General features: G+C 37.8%; 1 protein-coding gene and 2 non-coding genes across 4 annotated transcripts in view; all 3 read right to left on the bottom strand.

Moving 5' to 3' along the window:
• Window positions 1-1,062: 1,062 nt before the first annotated feature.
• The window catches only part of WDR43 (WD repeat domain 43), a 45,909-nt gene continuing 28,884 nt past the window's right edge, over window positions 1,063-18,087 (bottom strand). For both annotated transcript variants that reach the window (XM_069072127.1, XM_069072128.1), the window contains 9 exons: window positions 14,989-15,114; window positions 13,042-13,179; window positions 11,097-11,183; window positions 9,899-9,930; window positions 5,643-5,706; window positions 3,538-3,651; window positions 2,818-2,887; window positions 1,693-1,745; window positions 1,063-1,588 (listed from right to left, as the gene is read on the bottom strand). In XM_069072127.1, coding sequence (XP_068928228.1) covers window positions 1,400-1,588; window positions 1,693-1,745; window positions 2,818-2,887; window positions 3,538-3,651; window positions 5,643-5,706; window positions 9,899-9,930; window positions 11,097-11,183; window positions 13,042-13,179; window positions 14,989-15,114 — 873 coding nt within the window. In that variant the 3' untranslated portion in view covers window positions 1,063-1,399. The remainder of the gene's footprint in view (window positions 1,589-1,692; window positions 1,746-2,817; window positions 2,888-3,537; window positions 3,652-5,642; window positions 5,707-9,898; window positions 9,931-11,096; window positions 11,184-13,041; window positions 13,180-14,988; window positions 15,115-18,087) is intronic.
• Window positions 14,474-14,548, bottom strand: LOC138149312 (small nucleolar RNA SNORD53/SNORD92). Its single transcript, XR_011165286.1, has one exon. It is a non-coding gene; the product is annotated as a small nucleolar RNA SNORD53/SNORD92 (small nucleolar RNA).
• LOC138149313 (small nucleolar RNA SNORD53/SNORD92) lies at window positions 15,579-15,656 on the bottom strand. The gene has a single exon (XR_011165287.1). It is a non-coding gene; the product is annotated as a small nucleolar RNA SNORD53/SNORD92 (small nucleolar RNA).

Genomic DNA, 18,087 nt, shown 5'->3' with positions numbered 1-18,087 from the left:
CCAGTTCCATAAGCAGAGCAAAAGGAGATTCTTTTGGCCACTGAGATTAAAAAGTCCCTAACAAATATGGTGTTTTAAATATTCATAGGAAAAAAACCCACCTATCCACCTAGCCCTTCCTTCCTGTTTGAGACCATGTTCCAATGCATATCCCCCTATTTAGTCCTAAATGACCTAGTTTTTCTTTTCAAATAAATGACTGGTAAGTTTAAAAGGTCTTTTTCAGGACACAAAAATAAAAATACTGGTTTATACATACATAAAAAAAGCTTGAGTTCAATTTTTTTTTTAAAAAAGGTATCCAAACTTTGCCAAGCTCAGGTAATAGAAAGAGAAGAAAGCACTTAATTACTAAATCATAAACATTTTCCTTGGATTAAAAAAAATATCTGTTCCTACTAGGATGGCCATTGGTATTATTAACTGAAGCCAAAAGAAAGAAAAGATTGGTCTCTGTTCTAAAAATTTGACAGTGAAGAAAGTGAATTCATGACTTCTGACTGTAGATGAATACCAAAGAACAGCGCACAGGCAGCTGGGATGTGCTTTAAAAATGAACATGGATGGATCCCTGATCATGTTCTACAGTCAGAGAGAACCATTCATGTGGCATGGGATGTTGGTTATTTTGGATTTTGAACTACCATAATTATTTTTCTTTAAAAACTATTCAAATATCTAAAAAAAATTAGCAGATTTTTGGAGATGGGTTAGGGAGTGGGGGGGTAGCAGAGGAGTGGGAGGATAAATCCAGTGATTGAGCCTGCCTGGTTCAGATTACTTTGGCCAGGATTCCTAGAGATTAAAGATGTTTTTCTAAAAACCTGCAATCTCATCTACACCTGCATATTTTGTCATGCCTCATTTTCCACACAAAAAGGTAAAAATTTGGCTCATGCTCACAACTTCTTACCAACTTTACTCAGGAGAGGGTCACACCTGGACCAGACTACCCATACCAATCCTGCAGTAAAAGCAGATTCCTCCAAAGAACAGGTTGGGCTGTGGTTTTGGCAGGGGAATGGGTTGGGGGGAGAATTTCCTCATCTTCATTTAACTCAATTCTTGATATAACCAATCATTCCAGGACTTTATTATAAAAATATAAGATATGTAGGACAATCGTGTCAGTATGTTGCAGAAAAATGTGTCTATTTACTGTGTAAAGTTTATTAACAATTGAAAGAAACATTCTTATTTACACAGTTAAGTTTGAGGTGGGAAGGACAAGGGGGCTGGCATGGTGAGATCACCATTTTGAATTTGGAAAGGTGAGAGGGCCTTCTGCATTCTGCCACAGAGGTCAAACACAGAGATTGCCCTCTCCAAGAGAACATGGCAGCATTCAACAACGTGAGCCAAAGTTTATAGTTCTATTGGCCTATTTTTCATTTCTTCTTCATTCTTCTTCACTTTCATTTTCTGGGTCCAAATCAGAATCTCCATTTATTTCTTTTTCAAGAGCCATTTCTTTCTCCTCACCATTTTCTGTGTCCTGATCTGTTTCTTGTTGATCATCATCATCATCATCATCTTCTTCGTCCTCCTTTTCACTTTCTCTCTCTTCTTCATCCTCCTCCCAATTCTCCTGATAAATTAATAAGCAGAGGAAACATTCACAAAGGCTCTGTTTCAGTAGGGTAGCTCTACAAGAGAAGGCTAAAGACCATGGTAGCAGGAAGAGCTACTTACATCAGAATTTTTATCTGCCATTACTTCATCATCAGACTCCTCTTCAGAAGATTCTATAAAACAAAATCTTTGCTTAATTCCAAAACCATCTAAAAACCAATACTACAAGAACCTTATGTTTTATTTCATAAAATGCTCATCGAACAATAATGTTAGTTAAATGACTGTTTCTGATGAGACCTGTGAATTCACCATAACGAAATTCCCTCCACCAAATGCAGATTGGAACCTTCTCTGCAATTCAGGTTCTAAAAGGATTACTTAGTGCACTTCAAGAGACTGATTTGCCCAGGGTCAAATGTCTGTCAGAGGCCTTCCTGACTCCATAGCTAAGCTCCTGATTTATTTTGCCAGACAGATTCAATATCCAAGCAACAATATTTTTTTTAAACTAGACCTATAATTTCACTGGAATAGAGAATTCTTTACATGGAAATTCATTTTCCTCCATAAGAATGTGAGCACCTTTGATGCAAAGACTTGATTTTTGCTGCCCCTCCCTTTTTTTGCACATGCATGTGAGTGTGTCTGCCTCTAATTCCTGGGAAAATAGTAGACACTTGAAAAAGACTTACTGATTTGACTCTACTAAAGCAGATTAGTAGCTCTTCTGCAAATCAGAGTTTTAGAACGTTGCTTAGAACATTAACAGGTTAAGTATCTTGTCCAGGGTTGCACAGCTACTATTTGTCAGAGGTGGGATTTGAGTCCAAGTCTACCTGGTTATTCTAAGGTTATTATTCCCTCCACCATGACATGTGTCCCCCTTTCATTAGATACAAGAGGCAAATGTTCTAGATGCCAAGGCCTTTGATGCCTGATGAAAATGATGCAACAAAAGAACCAAGGATCTAAACATTATTAAAATTCAAGCTCTAAGAGCTTCTCAATTGAGAGCTCTGACAAAATCCTAAAATTTGACCTACAGATTGTAAAGCTGCAATCTTTCCAACCAAAGAAAAAATGGAGCAGTGTAATTTAGTCACCATATTTTCTCTAGGACTTGTTTTCTTATACGGGTTTCCCACTGCAAAGCTGAATTTAAGTAAAGTGATTATTTCTCACTTTCTACATTGAAGAGTACAATATAGAATTACAACTCCAATTTGAGTTCCCACTCCTTACCTTCCTCATAAACCAGTTTGGCTGTCTGCTCAGGTGGAGGCACACCTTGAGTTTTTTCAGATGCTGCCACCTAAACAATGAAACATTAACATGAAAGTCAGGTATATTCTGGTTTACCCAGTAAAAACAACGTGAGTAAAAGTTTGTAGTTAAGGTAAAGGACCAGATATTTTTAAGATTTCAATGATCTGTGGTTTCTGTCAGTGTGCGCCCATTCATCCTCTAACAGGACAGATTATCCCCTCTACAATGTCCGAGATGGTTTGTGAGAGCTGCTAGGGCTAAGCTGGTGACGAGCTTTCTAAAACACCTGCTTTCCCCAGACAAAGGCATGGCTTGAATCACCTTCTCCCTTCTCCCCTCACCCCCCCATCCCATCATGAATGAACCATCCAAGGGGCTCCTGACCAAGTATATATTCAAATGTTTAAAAAATGAAAAAAAGAAAAACTCCATAAAATTATAGAAATTGGGGTATAATATAGCAGGGGTTAGCAGTAGCTGCTTTTCCACAAAAAACCCCAAGAATGTCGTATGAATCTAACAACAGGACATATCTTGAAAATTAAGATAGGACCTTTCTACTACCAAACTGACCTGGCATATTTTCCACTAAAATAAAGTAGGTATTTACTATAGGATCAGATAAATGTGTTCTCATGCTTCCATTAGTACCACATACAAAATATTTTATTGTGGATTATTCAGTGATGTACATACCTGTGTAATAAGAAGGATGAGTTTTCCATGCAGTCGAGAGAGCTTTCTTAAGGTTTTGACTCTGCTCTCCATCAACTGGTATAACATGCCTAGCTGGGGTACCAGGTCAGGCAACTAGAAGAAAAAGGATCAAGAAACACTTGTCTCATTTTGTGTCAAGCAAACAGAAGCAAAGGGAATCTCAGATAGCACACATCATTTCCTTTAAACAGTCTTGACACAGAACTACTCAATGAAGGGAGGGGGGAAGAGAACAACTAGAAAAAAATACATCTCATATGCCATTTTCTTATTCTTTTTTTTTTCTTTTTTGGAGAGGGGAAGGAAGGGCAATTGGGGTTAAGACTTGCCCAAGGTCACATGTGTTAAGTGTCTGAGACCGGATCTGAACTCACGTCCTCCTGACTCCAGGGCCGGTGATCTACTCACTGAACCAACTAGCCCCCCACTTAGTCTTCTTTTCCCCATTTTAAGCAGAGTGAGTCAAGTTCGCTACTCAACAAACATGGATCATTCCCTGACACAAATTCCCCCAGTGTATTTCCAATGTTGTGATCTCTACCCCTGTGATAAACCTGGGATTAAACTTTGATACATAGTACATTTTTTAACACTGACATAAACTAAAGCTTTCATATGACACAAAGAATCAGTTTCTTTTTTAGCAAACCTGAATACAATTTTTAAAAAGTTCTCTTCTATGAAATGCAGACATTATCTGTAAGGATGTATTCCAAAGAGCTATGAGGATCATGGAAGAATGTATATAAAGTACTTTCCAAATATTAATAGTAATATTACTATTAACTGTGTGTATGTGGTTAGCAAATGTGGAACAAGGACTACTTAGGTGTTAACATGTACTGAGGCCTGAGAATATAATTTATTCTTTTCCACCACATTTCCATTTACATCCCCACCCCCAGTCAAGAAGGGAAAGGGAGAGATACCTAGGAGGGATAGAGAACTTTTACAAAAATCCTTCTAGTTATTCTCTATATTGAAATCTCAAAACAATGAAAACAAAGGACACAGAGGGAATAGCTGATAAATTACATTACTGACATTCTTATTGTTGAAATTAATTTTTCTCCAAACAAAATTGCAAATGTCTGTTTCACTGATTTATTGAGGCCAAAAAAAGGAAAAGTATAAAAATTTAAATATCAACAATAGCAATTTTAGGAGCAAAATTATTATATGCAATGGCAGATAGTGGATAAAGTGGATAAAGAGCTGGGCCTGAAGTCAAGAAGACCTGAGTTTAAACCTGCTCAGACACTTACTAGTTGTGTTGCCTTGGGCAGCTCACAACCCTTGCTTCAGTCTCCTCATCTGTAAAATAGGAGTAATAACACCTACCTCCCAGGGTTGTTGTAAAATCAAATGAGATAATAAATGTAAAGTGATTAGCACAGTATGTGGCACATAATAAATGCCATAGATATAAAAATGTTAGCTATTATTATTAACAGCAACACACACTCATATTCCTTAATGGCTTCAGATTTATAAATTTGTGATAAAAAAAAATAAGGGACTAAATAATTTTTATTTGGTCAAAATTACTATTCCTTCATAAATAATGATTTGTTTCTTCCTCCACCTACCCTGAAACACACCTTGAGGTCAAACTTGCTTTGATGCTTTTAGGACACTCTGGGTCGGGCCCAGATTCCCAGAGGAGACTATCTGCAGTCATCTTCCCTAGCCCCTGGGCTCCTTTTCCATTTTCTGAGAGCTGCTCTTTTACACTGCACTATACTGCTTCTTAGTAACTATCAGTATGATAGTTATGAGACAAGGCTGAATCACGCTCCTACAAAATACTGTATAAAAACAGTAACCTGAAAAATAAGAGGCAATGGTGCCACTAATTATAAATGTGAATCTTTAAGAGACATTACCTCTGATTAGTTCAAAGGCAGATTTTCTTTTTTTTCGGGGGGAAGGGGGGGCGGTTAGGATAAGATGTTGGGATGGGAGGTTGTATGACTATTTAAGCCAAATCTTTTACTGAACTCTTGCAGGGTATGAGGACCCCACCCACCCACCCAGGGGTAATATAGAGTTTGTGTTTGGTTATTACTGCTGAAGATACTTACTGTGGAAAGATAAGATGCATGTATGGTTAACACAGATTTTAACCACGGAACCATAAGCACAGCACTGGAAAGAAAAAAGTTTTAAAAAAATTAAAAACCTAAAATTCAATATAATTTGGCTAGTAACCTTGTTTAAAAAAAAAAAGCTATGCAGGGGAACTAAATTACAGGTCCTATTCTCTGAAGGTAAATTGCCACATTAAATCTTATGGTATTTCTATTGTTTCTAGTTTTTTCCAACATTGAAAGGAAGCCTATTTTGAGTTTTACACTGCACCAAAGATTACAGGGGAGTACAACAGTAATTCCTTTGGAAACTTCAAATCCAGCTGAAAAAAAATTATATTCCTCTACTATCCAGAGAATGAAGCTGAGGCAAAGAACCATTCCTTTTCCCATTTTCATTCTTTTTTTTTTTGCGCTTTTTGGAAGCGCAATTGGGATTAAGAGACTTGCCCAAGGTCACATGGCTAGTTTTTGTGTTAAGTGTCTGAGGCCAGATTTGAACTCAGGTCCTCCTGACTCCAGGGCCAGTGCTCTATTCACTTCGCCACCCAGCCACCCCTCCCATTTTCATTCTACTGCAATGACCACTGTTGGCATCAAGAGGAGAGCATAAGATCTGGTATCAGAAAGATCTGAGTTCAAACACTGTCTTAAACATTCATTAGCTAGGTGATCTGTAATAGTAAACACCCTGGCACACCCAGGATGCCCTGCTAACACAGGTTCTTTTGATCTGCTTTACATAGGAAAGACAGCTTTAAAGGGGTTAACAATCCTACTTTAATTACAGAGAAAGAAGTGAGTATAGAAAATACAAGCAGAGAAATTAGCACAAAGACCAACAGACAGGGCTCCAGCTATCTGAACATAGCAATATTGCTATATACTTAACATACATCACTGGATCGAGGGAGCACAGACATCAAAGCAGTCGGGGCAGGGGGAGTGTCTGAACATACAGCTACTCAAGAGTCTCCACCAGGAAATAAAAGATCCTTCTCATGAGTGAACCCCCAAAGCAAAATGCCAGCCTCCCAGAATATATAACAAAGACTCAGCCCCTGACTGGCTCAGAGCCATATGGCATAAAACCTACTTAACTCAGCACAGCTGTGAATTATCAGGGTTCAAAGATTAATCCTTCAGATGTTTACAATTTAGCCTGAGCCTGGGACACTGAACTCCAAGAAGAAAAAAACCCCAACAAAAATCCCACCTTGCTTATGCTTAATTACACGACCTCAGTTTCCTCATCTTTAAAATGGGGGTCATAATAGCAGCTACCTCACAGGGCAGGTGCAAAGATCTATTGAGATAATATGTAAAGCTCTTGACTAGTATCACCATCAAGAAATTCAATCCTCTTTACTAACTGATTCAAAGGACTTAATAATCAGGGGGGAATAATCAGTTGACAATTCATGGGTAAACATGAGCAAAAAAACAAAGCCAAAGACCCTCTTTCACTGAATGGCAAGTGGCAAGAAGTACAAAACAAAATTTTAAAATCATTACTACTACCCTTCAGAAACAGGTAAGGTGATGTGACATAGCCTTAAGAGCTTGAAAGGCACACATGTGTATGTCTATATGCACGTATGTATGCATGTAATTGCTGCAAAGGCTCAACAATTAGGGAAAAGGAATCAAGACATTCTGCGCCAACTCAACAAGCAGACTGTACGATCACTTCCTCACATCAGTATTAACATATGTTGCCAGCTAGAGTCAGGCTCATGTAGAAGACACGTGAATCATGTATGTTTTGTTTTTATAACAAAACACTTAGGAAATGTTTTATAGGGCATCTGGAACAATGTAGCAGATAATTCCAGAAAGCTAAATTTCCAACATTTAATCACACTATGTAAAATACCCAGAGCTAGGAATCCCAAAGTGGAAAATGACAACCGCAGCCTCAAGAAATATGTATAGAGGATACAACACGAAGCTGCAAGGTGAAATATGACCCAGGCCAGGAAGAGATCCAAATAAAGTACTCTACAAAAATGTGAGGGGCAAGAGAATACTTTCCTAGGTGGGGAACATGGGGGGGTCGGTGGGAAAGGTTGGGGGAGAGGAGGAGAAAATTAACACCAGGCCCTGAAGATTCTGAAAAGGAATGCTAGGGAGGAAGGACATTCTAAGCCTGAGATCTGGCAGGATAGGAAATAGCAGTCTAGTTTCTCTAGAAGTTTGAGTGACTAGAAGGCAACAATAGGAAATAAGGTTGGAAGCTGCTAATGGCTCTACCTTCAAATGACCTACTTTGTATATATCTCATACTTAGATTTTTACATGTCTCTGCCATTAGACTGTATGCTTCTTGAGGAAAGGAACTGGCTTTGGGAGGATTTAGGGGCTGTTCTTTGACCCCCAAAGCATTAAGCAGTTTTGGGCAAAGAGTAAGCACAATAAATACTTGTTGACTGAATGAGTTATGTTACTGCATTCTTAAACAGGAGATTAAACATTTATTAAATGCCAGGTACTGTGTAAGCACTTCAACAAATATTAACTCACGTGATCCTCCTCACAACCACCCTGGGAGGTAGGTGTTATTAATATCCCCATTTTATAGTTGAGAAAGCTCAGGCAGACAGAGGTGAAGTGACTTGCCAGGACTATACAACTATTAGGTGCCCAAGGGCACATTTGAACTCAGGTCTTCCTGACCTCAGGCTCAGTGCTCTAGCCATTGCATCTCAACCCTTTCAATGACTTGGGATATGACTCACCAGACTCTGTACAGAGTTCTATCACTTAATGTGACTACTATAATGTCATCTGCAGACAAGAATCTGGAGGCACTGTCAATAAGGATTCCTCTTCCATTTGAACTTTGAGCTGGACATCCTTCATGACAGTATGATCTGTGGCAGATGCCTTTTGTGAACAGAGATGTTTTTATACTTCCATTCTGATATCAGTAAATCAGAGGAAAGTCAAATGAAGCTATTGCTATTACTGCACCTATCAAAAAATCCTATATGACTTTACAAAGGGATCTGAGGTACTGGATTCATCACAGGAGAAATGAACAAGGCCAGACAGCGCACATGAAATTGTACAGCTCGTCTAAAGCCCTCAAGATGCTCTGGGAAAAATAATCTCATCTTATCAATATCAGTATTTTTCCAGTCATGCTTTATGACTACAAATTACATAATGCCACTATCCATGAATCTAAGCTGTAAGTTACCAAAGGGAAATGGAAACATGTAAGATAGGTCCACCTAAATAAGCAATAAGTAGCCCCCCACCCCCCCAAAAAAAGGACACCAAAGAGATGTATGACCAGGAAAGCAGGGGGACTGGCCACATACTGAAAATGAATGATAAATATAAGGACAGCCTAGGTGAATGTGCAGTGTTTAGAAAGGCCCTCAGCATGTTAAGAGGACCGCATTTGGATCATCTAAATGAGGACATGGACAATGGAGGAATGAGTTGCATTCTGTCCCATTTGAGGTAATACCCAACACCAAAGAAAAATATAAAAAAGAACGTACTAGAATTAATACCATTAGGTACAGTTTAATGGCAAGTAATAAAAATTAATTCGCAGGGTTGGTCTTAGATATTTCCAAAGCTAACCTTAAACTATTTAAAATCAAGATTATCCAGAGGAAAATTGTTCTTATTGATTTTATTTCTTTTGGCATCTCTGGAGGAAGGCAGTAGACAGAAGAAAAAGGCAGACCAAAATGATGGCTTCATGATTTCTCAAAAAGTCATTCATTCACGTTTTTCTCAGCCTATCCTACCTCACTCCTAAAAGTACAAGGCATATAATTAAATTATAAAGCGAATATTTAAGATTAATTTTCAAAGACTGGAGATATCCTGGGGCAATCCCAAATTCGGGCTAAGAAATACTGTGGCACATTCAGAGAAAGAACTACAGAATTTGAATGCAGACTGGAGCAAATTACCTGCTCTCTTTTTTTTTCTTGTTTTGTTTTATTTCCTCTTTCCCACTGTTCGTTCCATCAGTTATAATCCTTCTTTACAACCTGACTAATGTTTAATGTGAAGGCAATTTGCAGATCTTAATATTTCATTGCATGCCACCATGGGGAGGGAGGAGGGGGAAAAAATTTGAAACTCAAGGGATTGTGGAACCGAATCTTGTAAACTAAAAGTAAACAAATAAATTAATTTTAAAAAAAAAGAATATTGTGGCAGTCTCATAATAGTATACACATCAACAACAAATTCTCAGCAAAAAGACAAAACAAACACCTCACCTATTTGGATGTCCTTGCAACCTCTTAGTAAGCTAGAAAGAAAAAAAATCAGAAACAATATTTAAACAGATTACTATCTCTATAATTTCCCAAAATACCTATGCCACAAATATATCCAAGGAGAAAAATACCAAAGCCTTTCTACCTTAGGAAATCTTTAAGTTGTCAGTTTAATGTTAATTTTTAATAGTAGACTATAATATAGAACACATATATTCTAAGAATAAATCTTTCGTAACCAAGTTTCCAGCAAAGAAAGCTTCTTCTGAAGGGGGATGGGTAGGAAATAACTTCAAGACAAAAAAGCATCAATAAAATGCATTAAAAATTTTTTTAAACTATACCAATTCAAACTCCTTATCCTCTCCCAAGTGTTATTTCCTGGAAAAGAAACTATATAGAATATTCTTTTCCTGGGGCCATATTCAGAGCTCTTCCTAAGAGAAGTTATTTGGCTAATCCCAACAACACTTAATACATGGCCCACATCAACACACTGTTACATCTTCAGCTGTGTCTGAAAGTGCCAATTTTAAGAAGTATCCTTAACAATAGTATTATTTGGTAGATACCATTAATTCCAAAAGCCTGAAGCCACTGTAAGCTGTGGACTTATTTTAACCTCTAGCTCCTCCCCTCTATAACTTTTGTATGTTTTCTGAGCTCTAGATTTATGTGTTATTCAATTAAAATTCTCAAGTATGTCCAGGTTTATTAAAAAAAAAAAGATGCAATGCAAAGAGAAAAGCAGCAATGTCAAAACCATTTCTTTTCAATGAAAGTTTGTAATAAACATGCTACCTACTTAAAACAATCCTCTAACAGACTGACTTCAGCAAATGTTTATCTAATGATCATATGTCTAGTGAGTTTCAAAGTTGACATTTCTGCTAATAAAGTTACCAAATGTGTGCAATAGTGCATCTTACACCTTATAGCAAGCAACCCAGTAGAGCGGAGTTCACTTAGTTTGAACTCTGAGCACAGTTTGTCAAAGCCCTGAACTAAGGATCAGAAAACCTAGCTAAAGTTTGAGGCCCAGTACTGTAACTTACTAGGTAGTGTGACTGTGCAAATCAGAGTTGCCTTGTTCTGAAAGGTTACCTTTTTAGGAAACAGTACTAAACAAAATGGTCCACAAATTATAGTAGAAGAAAACAAATAATGTCTGGTCTTATAAACAAGAAGGTTCTCTTACCTCATTCAATAAAGGAATAACAGCATATACCGGAATCCTTAACACTGTGTTTCTTATTAAGGTATCCTTTCTTGTTTGAAGGACTTTCTGTAAATAAAGGATAGAAAATTACCCAGTAACAGAAAAAAGAAAGATAGTAAGGACACCAAAGTCAGGATAAGGATAAGGTTGCTACTTAACTTTAAGCCCAAAGGAAAACCCTTTAATGAAAATGAAAAAACTTCACCTTTTAGAATCAAGAGGAAATATATTTTGATTACAATTTCTTTTCAACAAATGGCTTTTCTTTAGAAAACATAAAAAAAAAAAATTTCCCCCTTAGTGAAAAAGTGCCTTGGATTTAGAATCATAAGACATGGGTTTAAGTCCTAGGACAGGATCTTCCCAGGTGTGTGACCACAGGCAAGCCATTTTAACCTTCCTGAGACTCAGTTTACTAACCTTCATGATATCTGACAGGATCACAGGGTCAAAGATCCACTCAGTAATCTCCAATGGCTCTTGATTGCCTCCAGGATCAATCAAATACAAAATGTTCTCTCTGGCATGCAAAGCCCTTTATAAGGTAGCTCCCTCCTTTCCAGTCTTTTATACTACATTCCCCAACATATTCTATTTGATTCAGTGCCACTGGTCTCCTGGTTGTTGCATGAAGTAGACCATCCATCTCTTGGCTCTAGGTGTTCTCTTTGGCCGTCTTCCATGCTTGGAATGCCCTCCCTCCTCAACTCTACCTCCAAATCTCCCTGACTTGCTTTAAGTCCCAACTACTCGTAATTCCAGTGCCTTCTGTCTGTTAATTATTTCCTAATTATCCTGTATATAACTCATTTTGTGCATAGTTGCTCCATTAGAGCAGGGACTGTTTTTTGCCTCTTTTGGTAACCAGTGCTTAGCATAGTGCCTGGCACACAGTAGGTGCTTAATAAATACATACTGATTGATCTGTACACAGCTGAACTTATCCTCAGAGGACATCTAGTCTAACCTCATTTTACAGATGAAGACACTGAGACTCAGGGAGGTTAAAGTCACACAGTGAAACTTGACAATTTAGATCTATTGACTAGAACAATGTTCTTTTGAGAACTCTAGCTCACTGGTGAAAAATAACATAAAACTTCATGAATATAAAGATTTTACTGTAGACCTAAACCTTATTACATAACTGAAAATTAGGCCAACTTACACTTTAAAAAACTATTTAAAAAATATTAAAATAATTAAAAACTAAAATTTTATTTAAAATCATTAGATTTCCTCAGAAAAAGATATAATACAAGATGTAGCAAACTCTGAAAATTCACTTAAATGACAAAGAGTATAGAAAGTCTAAGTTACTAGAAGTTAAAGTATTATTGCACAATGAAACTAGAAATGTTATACAAGAAACTGCATCCCCTTGAGTAATCTCTACATAGGAAGGAGGTATGCCATTATGCCCTGACCATGATATGCTTAATAAAACACACACTCAATTTTTTATTTAAGGTGTCCTGGAAATATCTTTAGATAGGGAAGTAGGCTGGTCATGTAGCACAGACAAGTACATCTCAGACAAGGTAAAGACATCTGGATGTGACCTCCCTGCCCCCCATCATGGCAGCATACTCTGTGAGACATTAAAAAAGCCATAGGAGGAAAGCTTCTACAACACCGGGTAGTAGCTCCTCTACAAAGGACGTAGATGAAAAGGCCAGCATGGATGATGAGCTGAATCAGTGGAAGAATTACACAATCTATTAAAACACAATTGAGTCCATACAGACACACATACGGACATGTGCTATATTATTATATCACATGCACTAGTCTGTCTCAACCAAGATATTTTATAGAGCTAGAGGCTACAACCCCAAAAGAAAGATCTCATGAAAGAGTTCATGAATCACTGGCAATTGTGTTGCCATTTTAGATCTATACAAAACCAACAAGTAACACTTACATTTAGCATATAACAGTCGTTGCTTTCAAGGCCCTGTACTAGAAGAACAGGGTAGCTGTCTGCCTTCAGGTCCCCTTTTCTTTTTTCTTTCGTGGTGTCTATGTCCATTGCTCCCAATCGCTCCTCAATGCTAACTTGCTGAATGAATAAAAACACTGGGGTTAAAGCACATTCTACTCCATTACTCATGCATATGGAGCCACACACTAAAGTAAAATTTTGTCATACAATTATCCTATGTCTATATGCTCAGATATAAGAGCAAATAATGGACAAGTGTCACCTCTCTTATGGAAAAATAATACAAAACAAAAAAATCCCAACTCCTTCATAATGTATTAAAAATCCATTATAATGGCTAGTGTATGGGACATACATTTTACTTGTTAGAGCAGAACTATGATCACAGTGTGCAAGGAGGAATGACTCAATGTGCTTTTCAGATGAAACACTGAGTTACATTCTCCAAAGATTAATATTTATGAACTGAAAAAAGTAGGTTTGTGATGTTCTTCAATCAATTACCCAGTTGTGCTGATACTAGCAACTCTAAAATAACTTGCTTGTCTACTCCTATTCCCTCCCCTCCATCCTACTCAAAGCTCCATTACCTACCTGACATGATATTGGCCTCCTACAATATCTCTTTAATTCATATTTTGCAAATTAATTTCCCTTATAAGCAGATCTGATCAGGCCAGTCATTAGTCTATCCAACACTTTTAAAATCTAGGCAAGTGAAACTGACGACAAATAAATCTAAACTACTTTAGCCAGGTATCCAAGGCACTCTACAGTCTGAAGTCAGTGTAGGAACAAAGTTTTCTATCTCAATATTCTCCCTCCATGTATTCTACATGCCAACAAAAGCCTCTAGAACTGAACTGATATTCCACTGAACTGACTGCTATCATACATATATACAGTACACATGTATGTTTGTATACATGTATCTATCCAAATCTAGAACACCTATACATTCTTCAAACCAAGATTTTTATAGAGGAAGTAGGAACATGTAAGCAGCTGTGCTTACATGTTCCTACTTCCTCTATAAAAATCTTGTTTCCCTGATTACTCAATTAAGAAACGATTCTTTCTTCCTTAGATATCTTAGGTACTTTGCACCACTCACTTCAGATGTTTCGTATAGGGCACTTTGTCTGAGTTGTACTCGAGGGCAGTGCTCACGTCTTCATCCTCTTTGGATCCTTGGTGCTAGTTATGAGACTGCATATAATACGAACTTAATGATGTATCATGGAGTAGATGAGAGAGCCCTAAAATGGGTGCCAGAAAGGCCTGAGTTCAAATCCTAATTAGGCACTAGCTCTGTGATCCTAGACAAATCATTTAACTGTGACTGTGTCCTGATATACTGCAACATCACCTTTTGGCTATCAATCTATGATCCTGTGACTGAATGCCAGACATGCTCAGACAGCCAAGAGAAAAACATCACTGGATCTCAGCAAAAAGCGAAACCAGATTGAAATCATCACAGCAAGTACTGGCTTTTATTTAGCTCTGTACCAACAATGATCACATATATACGTTCCTTTCTAGTTGATATGTCAAAAAAAACCTAAAGATTTATATTTCTAACCCAAAGCAAGAGTCATTTTCTACCTTTCTTCGGCACTGCACTAGAAAATACAGTAAAGGAAAATAAAATAGACAGCAGCAATAGCCTGACAAACTTCAGTAGTCAAGTATGATGATACCTCCCACTATCTTTATGGAAAAACAAACAGAACAAAAGAATCTAATACAAATTAGAAACTGTACGTAGTATCAAAGGTGCCATCAATCTCTCTGTAGGTGACATAAGCAATGACTACTAACTGGACGAATTTGTCATTTGCTGCAAATTCTGTCATTTTAAATTAAATGAAGAATTACTTGACTGACTGACCCACCCCATTTGATATCCCTGACTTCAATTACCTCCTTCTCCTTTGATCTCCTTTTTTCTGTTTTCTCTGTCTCCAATGTAGGTTTGATGGCTGCATGATGTCCAGGAATCCCAGGACCTAAAACTTTAGCCTCTGAGTTCATCACTGGTGTTCTTACCTATAAAAATGGAAAGTGTTAAAAGAAGCGAGGGGAAAAAACCCACGACTCAATTAGTCAACCCAGACAAGCTTAAATCAGGAATAATGGTGAGAAACACCACAAATGTCTGCTACCTGAACTAAATTCAATATATATATTAGCCTCTCTCTAAAAACATTTTTTAAAAATATGGCATTAGATTCTTCCTAACCTAACAAATTTTTAAAAATCTATTCTAGATTGAAGATTTAAATTAGATAAATTAATTTTACTGGAAAATAGGCATATTTTAATTAATTTGCCTACAAACAAGTTTGTAAACTATAAAACTACATATTTATCAACATATTAAAACTACTGATTTAGTTTATCAAGATGTTTCAAGTAGCATCATTGCATTAAAAGGAAAAATGCAATAAATTTTTAGCATTTAAAGACATAGCTGATTACTTCACCAAAGCTCCCTAAGTGATGTGCCGGGACCGCTCAGACAGCCAAGAGAAAAACATCACCTATGAAACTCAGCCACAAGCGAAACCAAATAGAGGTCATCACAGCAACTCCCAGCTCTTATGGTTTTTTTTGCTTTCTGAAGTATATACACCAAACTGATTCTGATAAGATCATAATTTTACTTAATCATTAGCCTCAAGTTTTTAATCAAAAACATGCTCTATTTACCTTCCAATTCCAAAGGAATTATCAACAAATTAAAATCTACAGTGACTTTAAATTCCATATGCCATAATTCACTGGACAATATCTTTATAGATCATTTTTTCTTCAAAGATGAGTATTATTAGATGTACCTTCAACATTTACTTATTCACATTTATACCCATCTTACAGAAAGAAATCGCAAAATTATCTTTAAACCTAATATAATACAATTACACATAATGTCTTTTTTTGGGGGGTGGGGAACTGGGCCACAATCGGGATCAAAGAGACTTGCCCAGCTACTAAACATGTGAGGTGGGGCGGCCAGGTGGCTCAGTGAGTAAGAGCACTGGCTCCAGTGTTGGGATCACCTGGATCAAATCCGGGCTCAGATACTCAGCACCACACCCAGAAATAACTGGCCATGTAACCTTGAGCAAGGTACTTAATCCCGATTGCTTTAAAAAAAAACAAACAAACATGTGAGGTAAGGTCTGAACTCAGGTCCTCATGACTCCAGAGCCAGTGCTCTATTCACTGCAATGCCTAGTTGCCCCTCACATAATGTCTTGATCCAATGAATTAACCTATAATAATAGTCTCAATTTACCCAATGTAGTTTGGGCAGGTTTTTTTTCTCCCAGGTAACTGAACAATTAATATTTGCCTAAAGCAAAATTACTCTAAGGCAAGGAGGACACTTCTGAATAGAATGGAGTTCTTCTCTTTCAATCATTTTTAGGAATATAGCAAGGAAAAAACCTTAGAAACAGGAATCAGACAAGCCATACTATAGGGTTAATATATGTCATAAGATGCCTTACAACAATATTGAGTTACTTCTAATGACGCTTGTAAAGCATAAATATGAAATCCTCCCTTAATCAAAGGGATAAAACCCAGAAAAAGGCAAAAATCCATGAAAATGTATTTCAAAATATATGACATATGTTGAAGTGATCAGAGATGTAGAAAATATAAATCTCAGGCTGCTTTCTGATCATTATCTAGCAGAACAAAAGCAGGTAGGTAGTCTGAGTATACATAGTAGGTTCCACTGGGTTCCCAGAGTCACTACAGCAACAAGGAGTGGCTATCGGAACATTAACTGAGATGAAGAACTGAATAGCATGAAAGCATAGATTATACATTATAAGGGAGGAGCAAATGAGCAGTCAGTCACCCAAGAAGTAGCCAGCATCTTCTGAGCCAGGCACTGTGGGAGGCTAAGGAGAACACAAAATGAAAGACCCCTTGCTGGGAAGAAACTTATACTCTAACAGGAAAGACAAAAGTTGTATTAAGAACGAATACAAATGAATACAATGCAGTAAAGAGGGAGGAAATGCCCTAGGTCAGGAAAGGCTGTAAGTGAGGTACTTGGGCTAAGCTCTGAGGGAGAGTGCTTGCAGAGGAGGCCACAGATGAAGAGCACTGTGGAGGAAAAAGGGAGACACTGGCTATGTCACCAAGACAAAGTGGGGCAATATTTTAAAGGACTTTTAGGCAGCCACTGAAATAATCAAAGTGAGAGATGAAGACCTGAACCAAGATGGCAGCTGTGACTGAAGAGATCAGGTTTCAGAGATGCTGAGAAGGTAGAAATGGCCCAATGTGGCAAATGATTGGATATGGGAGGTGGAAGAAGATAATATTAAAGATAATAATAAGATAATATTAAAGTTACAAAAACTGTCCAGAAGGATAGTGGTGTCTTCAACAGAAAGAGTGAGCTTTGGGGGTAGGGGGTATGATGGCGTCTGTATGGAAGCTGAGTAAGGGTAGAAGAAAAGCCCAGAAATGCCATGGAGAGCAAAGACCTCTCCCCACCCTGCCATGATGTGTGGGTGTTGAGTGAAGTTGCAGGGCAGTGGTGGAGAAGATGACCAGGGAGGAGGTGTTGAGAGCTGGGTTTCAGTGAGGGCTAGTGAATGGAAGAAGCACATCTTACTCTTTTTTTTTTTTTTTGCTTTTTTCAGAGGGGGGAAGGCTGGGCAATTGGGGTTAAGTAACTTGTCCAAGGTCACACAGCTAGTAAGGTTAAGTGTTTGAGGCCAGATTTGAACTCAGGTCCTCCTGACTCCAGGGCTGGTGCTCTATTCACTGCACCACCTAGCCGCCCCAGGACAGTTTACTCTTAATGGGAGGTAGGGCTAGGTAAGGGACATGGGCATTGTAAGGCTTAGAAGGATGGGAGAGGGGCAGCTAGGTGGTATAGTATATACAGCACCAGCCCTAGAGTTAGGAGGACCTGAGTTCAAATTCGTCCCCAGACACTTAACACATTTACTAGCTGTGTGACCTTGGGCAAGTCACTTAACCCTAACTGCC

This window comes from Petaurus breviceps, unplaced genomic scaffold (genome assembly GCF_028583685.1).
Source record: "Petaurus breviceps papuanus isolate PSGF00001 unplaced genomic scaffold, PetGlider_PUasm1.0 90845, whole genome shotgun sequence".
NCBI lineage: Eukaryota > Metazoa > Chordata > Mammalia > Diprotodontia > Petauridae > Petaurus > Petaurus breviceps.
Note: the sequence above shows the minus strand (reverse complement) of the source record. Positions and strands in the feature narration are given on the sequence as shown.